Genomic DNA, 10000 nt, shown 5'->3' with positions numbered 1-10000 from the left:
TCTAATGGAGTCTTATTCAACATTTCTAGAAGGAGTGGAATTCAGAAATGGAACTGTCATTTTTTACCGTTATGCCAGCGTGGAATTCTGCAGTGAGCGGTATGGCTCCCTTGACTCAAGAAGAGAGCGTTCTTCCTATGTCATTGCAGCTTGGGTTGGAGTTGGTGGCCAAATAGATACTGACACAGCAGATGCAAGGCCTGCAGTTGTCCGGTACTACATGAAACGATATTTGCATCCATGGTCAGTGGAAAACCCTTGTCATGGCCTATGTTTCATGGTTTCAGAAGCACCCAGACAGACGTAAGCGCCAGAGTGGAACCACAGAAATTTGATGTAAGGACATTTTTGAACCACTAGGACCTGCATCGTACCTTCCTGTTCAAAAAATTCAATGCAAATTTTTTGGAACTGTGAAAACATAGAAGAGAGAAAATGTTCTCTTTGTATTACCACTTGAAAGAAAAATTTACTAGTAATTAGAATTGAGTTTTTAGTGTGTTGCTACTGACAACTACTGTATTTTACCATGAAACTCAGAAAACCTTGAACTCCAGAAATGCAATGTTACTGTGTTGCAACATCATAAACAAGGAAACAAAACCACAAACAGAACAGTAATTAGTTTTTGGTTTGAGTTTTGCTTGCATGTCCTGAACTTTCTTGTGACTGGTCACAAAACAATCAACAATTTTTGAAATATTTCAGGCATTCAAAGTTTTCTGAGTTTAGCTGTAAGAACCACGATTGCTGAAAATGTTTCTGAAAATGTGCATGTGTGGTTCCAGAAAATACCCATACCTCCCCCAAGGATGGTTGTTCTGTTGAGACCCTCCCACCCCTCTTGAATTTTCAGTTTTACTTCATACGATCCCTTAAGAATTTTGGCTTTCGAGACCCCTCCCTCTCGTAATTTCCAATAACTATCCTCTTGGTAATTATGGGTATTTTCTGGAACCACATGATTTGTTTGTTGTAACATGATGAAAGACCACACTGCATAGACCACTTTCATAAATGACTGCTGGATTAATATTCTTTTGTTGAAATTTAAATTAGCCCTTCTGGCCTTGCTTGAGATAATGTATTCTTTTGAATTTTGTACTGGAGAACGAGGCCAGAGGGGCTAATTTAAATCTAGACAAAAAAATATTAATCCCGCAGTCATTTATGGAAGTGGTCTATGAATGTACAAAAAATGCAAATCAAATACTCCATTTTCGAATTCCCGCCACAATTCGGTCACAGTCTGCTTCGCGGCTGGCCGAGTCGTCGGATTGAGGCTAACACAGCGTTCTTCGTGTAGTTTTCCTAGCAAACTGTTGTTTACAACTTCACACATGACTTCAAGTGATAATTTTAGCAATCTAAATCATTTCAAATCTACAAACAATTTAAGAAAACTCAAAGTAGAAGAGCTGAAGGCGATCTTGAGGAATTTTGGCGAGCCAACAAGCGGAAAAAACAGAAGATCTTGTCCTACGTTGCTTCGTTCTTGTCGAACGATCTAAAGCCGGTCCTTTGATTGATACAAACAACGATTCTGTGCCTTTTACATCCTATAAAGCTGATGTTACTTATGAAGTAATCATTAGGCAAGCTAACAATTGCGTGTGGAGCAAAGACCTGAGAGAACTACCCGCGTTTACGTTTGTCCAACTCTATGATTATCTTGTGAACAAGACATCGAAATACAGCAACCTCGATGTGTCAGCAAGCGTTGGATACAAAAAGTTGAAAGCCTTCAACATTTTCAAAGAAGGCCACATCAAGGATCTTCAACTTTGCCGAAAAGGCAGCCATGTATTTGTTGAAGCAGAGGTTCTGGCCTCTATGAAATCCGAGAAATACAAGTCTGTTTTGTTTTTTGATCGAACGAACAACGATATAGTAAAGGCCGCTTGCAAGTGTAAGTACTAGTAAGAATTTTTTTATGATTTCAAGATAAAACTTGACACTTGGGAGCCTCAAATACCTCGTCTATAATGGATGGGTTATTCTCTTTCCAAAAGTACAGTAGTATTATTAGCTTTTCTTGCCTTTAAATGGTGCAAGTTTGGCTTGGCCCAAAGAATATCTCTTTTCAGAACTTAGGTTGCTGTATTTCGATGTCTTCTTCACAAGATTACTTCATAAGTAACATCAGCTGTATAGGATGTAGAAGGCACAGAATCGTTGTTTGTATCAATGAAAGGACCGGCTTTAGATCGTTTGAGAAGAACGAAGCAACGAAGGACAAGATCTTCTTTTTTCCGCTTGTTGGCTCGCCAAAATTCCTCAAGATCGCTTTCAGCTCTTCTACTTTGAGTTTTCTTAAATCGTTTGTAGATTTGAAATGATTTAGATTGCTAAAATTATCACTTGAAGTCATGTGTGAAGTGGCAAACAACAGTTTGCTAGGAAAACTACACGAAGAACGTTGTGTTAGCCTCAATCTGACGACTCGGCCAGCCGTGAAGCAGACTGTGACCGAATTGTGGCGGGAATTCAAAATTGAGTATTGCTTAATTACAGTGATTCATTGTCATCAATTTTTTGCAGTACACATATTGATCATATATAATCATACTTAAATATTTTCAGCTACTACTGCTGGTGATAAAATACAGGTTTTTTCATTGTCAATTTGTCGTCGCTTTCTGATATTAATCAATTAACTGCCATCGGTTAGTATCAATTATCAGTTTCATTGATTGGTCATCACCAGGTGCAGCACAATGTGGGAAGCAACATACATATTTCCTGAGAATTATGGATTCTCTTTGGAAAAAAACATTTGCATTACAGTATTTTCTGATATTTTAAAATTACTATTCAAATTAATGGCAACATCCTCCAAATATTTAATCAGACAATTCTGACATAAGTATTTCATTATATAATCATGGATTATTTTCTTGTTTTGCCAGCTACAAGCTGCTGGAATGTAATGACATTAGGGTGACATTGGCAGGAATATTCACTTGAAGCTTGTTTTTACTTACTTTCATTATAAAGAGTATTTTACTGAATTGTTCCACTGTTTATGACTTAAAAATTTTAAAGAATAAAGTTAATGGATAATTGAAAGTTGATTCCTTCCTGTTTTCTTGCTGTTATTTATTTGTTTAATAATATATTAACTTCTTCCTTCTTTTACTTCATTTCTCTGTTGAAATCGCATAACAGTTTGGCTCTAAAACCTCAAATTCAGACTTTACCTGAAAAAACACCCAATAATCAATGAGGAGAAAGATATATAGTGATTTGGACACCACTGATTTCTGCTTCAAATTTATTCATTTTTACCCTATATTTTTCTGAGTGCAAATACAATGGTGTTATATTTATGCTCTATTTGTTATAAAGGCTGATAGTTTCGAAAGAAACTGTTTGGGGCTGCGTCGGTGGGAGTAACGAAATAATTTGGATATATCAACAAAGTTGAAATGGTAAATTGGCCACCGTAACGATCACAAAAGCTGACGTTTCGAGCGTTAGCCCTTCGTCGGAGCGAGTAGAGGAATTGTTATACATTTGTCCATGACAAATGTGATCACAAATTTGTCTCACATTTATCCTCTTTTGTCTACAGACAAATGTTACATCAGATTTGTCTTATATTTCTCTTCTAGCCAAATACAGTCAAATGCATAATTTCTTCCAGCGTTTTCACCTGTTTTCATCTTTTTCTATAGAATGTGTCTTCACTTTCGGTATTAAAAGTGAAATTCCATAAATTTGGTAATTGCGGAATTGAAATGTTTTATACTGAATTAAGTCATGTTTCCACGATCCTAAATATCCTAACTGATCCAACAGTATTGCAATAGCCCAAATAGTTTTTGTTCACCTGCATACATTAATATAACGGAAAGTAGAAATAAACAGATTCTGTACTTTATTATTGTTATTGGGGGAGATGTGCACGTGACGGATGGTAAGATATCAACTTTCTATCATAACAAGCCCTTATTCTTGGAAATAATCGCTTCGAACGCTGCTAAGTGAGTGCTTAACACAGCATTTTTGTTTCACCTGGTATATAAATATAGTAGCATTTTTTCTTCAAGAGGGCATGGGAAGTTCTTTGCTATGGGAAGTTCTTTGATAAAATTTGTTTTGGTGGCTTGGACTGCGCTGTTGATTCATTTTACGTATGGCAAAGGTAAGGTGTTAACTTGACTCAATTTTATTGCCTAGACTCATCTTTCACATGTCCAATCTCATTTCACATATGTCTGGCGAAGTTATTTGTAGTTTACACTTAATTTTCGAAACGGTGGCCTTACAAACTTCCGAGTATATACGAGTTGAGTTAATCATGTGTTCTCAAGAAAAATTGCAAAGCCTTAAGAAATTCACTCTCTTTGATTGGTTAAAGATGGAACTTTTCCGAGCCCGTTTTGCGCCTTTAGATAAAATTTGTCGCATCTCATTCAGAAAACTTTAAAATAAGTAACAAATTAAACAAACCTGACAAGTTAGGATTAGCAACTGATGTAAGTTAAGATTGAATTCATGCCGATAACTTCAGACGCTAATATCGAAAACTTCGTTTGCAGTTCGACACAACAAATTCTAATCGCATCACAGAGAGACAGATTTTTGCCGCTCTTTACCTATCGAAAACTTTTTACCTTTCGAAAACTGTTTTTGCACATGACGCAAGGCCAAAGGCAGAATATAGAATAGATAGAATTTTCAGTGTCATACTATAACCAGTATTGAGGACAAGTTTTGAAGAGGACACCTTCAAATTTTAAAATCAACCCTAATGTAAATTTTCCTGTTAAATTTACGCGGGTGATTTCGATGAATGCAAACGTTCATTACTTTATTTATGAAAGTGAAGCGTCACGCTCGTCGAGATCTGCCTTTCATTCAAAGACTTGTGTCATAAAATTAAACTTCTTTCTTTAATTTTCTCTATCCTCAACATTCAATTTTTCAATACAGGAAAAAGTGTAAATTACTTACTTGACTTGTTCATTGGGTCACGCAAAGGAAACTGTGACGTTTAACGGGTAGTATTAATTTTGTCAATAATTAGTAGCCATTATAGGCAAAACCGATAATTTGACAATTCCTTACTTGAGAGAATTGTAAAGTTTGACGTATTTTAAACTTTTCTTTTGTTTATAACAGTAAAAGTCGGAAGATTTTACCTCCCACGTCAAGTGAAAAACATCTTGAAACCGAATATCAATCCATTACCTGATGCCGGACGTCAATGGCTGTTTTAAATGTAAATCAAGATTGATTTCCTCTTTTTCAAGACAATCGTCGAGGAAAACTTTGAATGCAAATGTATTCCCCTCAAAAACTCTCAATATTAGAAAACAAAGATATACTTAAAGAGAGTCAATGGTATACTTTTCATGACAGATTTTGACCTGTTTCTTTCATCTTAGAGTATTTCACTCAAGACGCTTTTTAAACAGCAGGTGATCGACGTTTTATCGCCATTAGTAAGGTCTTCTAATCGTTCCGTTGGTCCCGTTTTCTTCTACCATGGGTCACATATCCCCTACTTTTACATAACCAGTTTCCCAAAAATTCATCCAAGGGTGGGATTTTAAAATTAATTCCAATGTGTCGTTATTAGGAAGTTTAGGCTGTCGCGACGGCGAAACCGAAAAGGCAAATAAAAACAACAACATATAATTGTCTTTAGAACTTTGTATTAGCAGGTTCGCTGAAGGCAGCGTCGAGAGCCAAATCGAACATAACTACCAGTAATAGATCTCTACTCTGTTCTGCTTTTATGCGTTGGCTTGTTTTGGGTTTTTTCGGTGGTTCTTTGAAATAATCTTCTCGGCAAAAATAAAGAAGGCAGCCCAGTGCTTCTTTTTTCTTATTCATATGTAAATTGAGGTTTCATTTTCTTGCTTTGCAAACAATGACTGCGAAATTGAGAATTTAAAACGAACTTATCCAGTTCAGTTAAAACTTTTATTTCATTACGCCCTCATTGTCTTTCCCGTGGTAGTTTTCCTTAGATCTCAAACTTTTCGCCAGGTGGGTCGCTCTCCCGCCGAAATATAGGCAAAATCATAATTTCCTTTCAGCCTGACGAGAAAAAGATGTTTTCTGATTATAATTCAATGGCTTTATTTCAGAACGAGATCGCACCATGCTGTTTCCCGATAGTTTCTTTTTTGCTGAAAGGCGTTTTGTAAACCACACCATCAATACAAAAAATCATGTGTGCTCCTTGCACGAGTCATCTTGCGATTCTGCACGCTTGGTGCAAAAACGACCTCTCAGGATAAAGGCAAGGAAGGGTCAGAAATGTTGTCCACGTTTGATTTTAAGAGTTTATTGCCTTCTCGAAATAAATATGAAAACTATGCGCGTGTGAATCATTCCTATTTTATCATTATTTTTTAAGTTTTCTTGCTTGTAATAAAATTTGTCTTAGGAACTGAAGACAGAACTTCAAATAGTTGCGTTCTCTAGTTATTGTGATACGGGTTTAAGTGTTTATGCTTTTCATTACTCGTGAAAATACGAAATTAAAACGCCGTGAACTGCTGGTTTTTTACTTTTCGCGATAAGTGAACCTTCTTTCGTGATGTGTTACTTCTACTTTCTTGCAAGGAACAGTTAAATCACTAATATCCTAATCTGCTTTCTGCAATCCAAGTTAGGGGATATTGTAAAACTACCTTGCCGTCACATAAGGGCAGAGAGAAAGCCCTTTCTACGATGTTCAGTACACAGCACCTGCACGAAAAAACTCTCCTCTCGGGTACAGATTTCTCTCGCTAGTGGTCTATCGTAAATCATTTGCATAAATATTAGCGACCAGTGTGAGCGATTATAATGATGAATAACCGAGTGATAAAAGTAGTTCCCTAAGGATAATTTTGCATCTCCTTCTGGAGGGGATGCTTTCAGGCTTTTCTGACACCTTTATAGATCCGATTTGTGAGAGTAAAGTGCCTCGCTCAAGTTCGAAACACAACGACCCAGCTCACCAATTGGTCGAGGAAAGACATAAGATCCGAAGAGGACTCTGTCTAACTGGATAGACCATCGTTGAAAAAAGTAAGGGAAAAAAATTCGCCGTCAGAAATTTGGTTTTCCATTTCCTCCCAACTCTTCCAAGATGCCAAAAAATTTACGTAGTCTTTCCTTATCAGACCTACTTTCCAGATATCAAATATTTCAGGAACTTCGATTGAAGCATTGTTAACAACTGTATGTATTTTTTCTCTTGGAAACCATTAGCCAGCAGTCTTGATACTTGTTTTGTGCGCATTAACCTCAGCACTAGAGATTCCATTTTACTAGCAAAAAATGAAGGCATCTCCTTTAATTTCCAATATTGTAGTTGTGCGAAAGCCACAAAGAGCTGCATGACCAGCTTGTTACAGTAAATATTCAAAGCAATACTTTATCTCAAAGAGATGCTACTTTTGAAAACTTACGATCTGTCTTTGACTAAATTCCTTGATCAGTTTTCCAGAAAAAGGTAGTCACCAATTGTTTCTCATCAAAAAAGATATTTTCTATTTCAAGTTTTTAAAACCTTTGCTTGAATTCCTGCTCGCATACGTAAGCTTTATGGAAAGCGTTTGTGACGTATATAACATGATGATAAAAGCAGAACATGCGTTTCCAATCACATCTTATGAATTAAGTATAATCATGCTTTCTGTTGAAAGCAGGAAAATATGGAATAAACAATCTAAGTACCTGATCATTGTCAGGAGAAATTTACATCATATGCCCAGCGCTGTCTACTTTACAGCCTAGGAAATATAGCTGAGCTTAATTGCCGGTTGCACAGACTGCCTTCGTAATTCCTCTAGAAAATTTACATCAACTATACAAAATAAAACAGGAAACGTTCTTGTTTCTAAATTTGAACGTAACATTCACTTCTGTTTTATTATAGTATGACTTTAAATCAAATTTCCCTCTGTAAACTTTGAACTGTTAGTTTGCGCGTATGCAGTTAAAGTATATCATTTAATTTGAGCTCAGGTTGATGAATTTTAAAATTTGCATCTTGAGAATGCTTAACTGGAGAACGCACGGCTGCCAAAAATAGATTTTTCAAGTGTCCTCAAAGTGCCAGCTTTAAGACTATGAAAAGACCTTGCAGAAAGCAAACTAATAAATTTAAGACCACTCAAAGAGCACAATTTAGATCTTCTGAAATTTGCATTTTCGCAATTTTAAAAGGGGCTCATGTTACCCGGTCTTAATGGGGTTATCTGTTAGCCGTAGACCACAAAAACAGTTTAGCTCTGATGCGTACAATTTAAGAGATGGTGTCAGGTGACCTGGATCTTCTGCTTGTGCTACAAAGTTTGAACCGTGATTGAAAGGAGACTTTTACCTCAGAAACTGAAGTATTGTTCGTTACAAATGAATGAAGGCTGATAGTTTCTAAAGAAACTGTTTGGGGCTGCGTCGGTGAGGGTAACGAAATAATTTGAATATATCAACAAAGTTGAAATGATAAATTGGCCACCGTTACGATTACAAAAGCTGACGTTTCGAGCGTTAGCCCTTCGTTAGACCTTTCGCTCCGACGAAGGGCTAACGCTCGAAACGTCAGCTTTTATAATCGTAACGGTGGCCAATTTACCATTTCAACTTTGTTGATATGTTCAAATTATATTGTTCGTTACACCGAGGACTTCGTTATAAAGGGATTCGTTAAATCGAGGTTCCATTGCACTCTCTTTTATAACTATCTTCCATAAGAGATTTTTCGTGTATTTTTTTTAATTAACGTGGCTGTTTAGGTTTTTTTCACCTGGATCATACCAGAACCTACTTGAATTTATAACACTCAAATTTTAAGCCAATCATTACCAACACTAGGAACAAAATCGCATAAAAAATGCATGTCCTCTGACTTTATGAAAATAACTCTCCGTAAGACCCTATAGAGTCTATGTATAACTCTCAAAAACAACAAACAAACCTCAGCAGCTTTTCAGAAATCACCAGCTATGTCTTCACAGACTGAATTAGTTTTCACACACTAGGAACAAAATCGCATAAAAAATGCATGTCCTCTGACTTTATGAAAATAACTCTCCGTAAAACCCTATAGAGTCTATGTATAACTCTCAAAAACAACAAACAAACCTCAGCAGCTTTTCAGAAATCACCAGCTATGTCTTCACAGACTGAATTAGTTTTCGACATGGTGTTTTCAAAGAAACTTTATTTCCTACTCCTCTTGTTATCTTTCTTGATAATAGAAGTTGGTAAGTGAAAGTTTTCGTTCGTTTGAGCAGAGTTTAATTGTAATTGTCCACCTTAGGTTTTTCTTCCCTGATCGTCACTTCATTGCCCAGATTCAAAGCTTTTATTCTTAAGGAGGCTTTAGACAATCCAGCCTGAGTCTGATCTACACCCATTTAGGATCATTTTTGAAGAATATTGATTTCACAGCAACAGTCCTTTGACATGCTGACTTCTAGTCCATAATGATATCACACGGCCTCACACCTTAGCGTTGTCGAATGGAAATCATTCGTAAAAGCTGTTAGATCAAACAGACCCCTGGTTATTTCAACTGCTTCTGACTCGGATAGTCTAACTTTTTTCCCTATGTTGTCTTCCTTCCATAAGGCCATTTTGGATGGGTTATGTTCACTATGCCAGCATATGCACCAGAGGATTTATTATAATTCACACTGTTATCATTATTATTATTATATATATTATTATATATATTATATATATATTATTATTATATATATCTCTAAGAGATGTTATTGATACGGGCGCTTTCGCAAAAGGCTATAGTTCAGAGTGAGTAGGGGATTCGTCTGAAAAAGCCATGGAGAAACTTTAAAAAAACTGAAAAAAAGTAATGTAGTCACCAACTGAAGGTAATCAGAAAGCCCCCTCTCCTAAAAAATATTTGAGGGTTTCTCAGGGTTTGAAGGAAGAAAATATTAATGCCAGCATGTTGCTCTCTATACACTTGACCATTTACCGCCTGTTCAAGCGATTTTAACAGGTAAAAGCCACCAAAAATGCTTTG

At 36.4% G+C, this 10000-nt stretch overlaps 1 protein-coding gene across 3 annotated transcripts in view; it reads left to right on the top strand.

Annotated features, from left to right (window-relative positions):
* The first annotated feature begins 3912 nt into the window (after positions 1-3912).
* Positions 3913-10000, top strand: part of LOC148738328 (uncharacterized) — an 11934-nt gene continuing 5846 nt past the window's right edge. Inside the window, exon 1 of one of the 3 annotated variants that reach the window (XM_088750876.1) lies at positions 3913-4147. In XM_088750876.1, coding sequence (XP_088607002.1) covers positions 4075-4147 — 73 coding nt within the window. In that variant the 5' untranslated portion in view covers positions 3913-4074. Of the gene's footprint in view, positions 4148-6818; positions 7033-10000 lie in introns of those variants that run through there. The other 2 variants (XM_088750874.1, XM_088750875.1) reach the window with 2 other exon arrangements.

Source organism: Stylophora pistillata, chromosome 2, assembly GCF_964205215.1.
Source record: "Stylophora pistillata chromosome 2, jaStyPist1.2, whole genome shotgun sequence".
In the NCBI taxonomy this organism is placed as follows: Eukaryota; Metazoa; Cnidaria; class Anthozoa; order Scleractinia; family Pocilloporidae; genus Stylophora; species Stylophora pistillata.
This window is presented reverse-complemented; position numbering and strand designations above follow the sequence as displayed.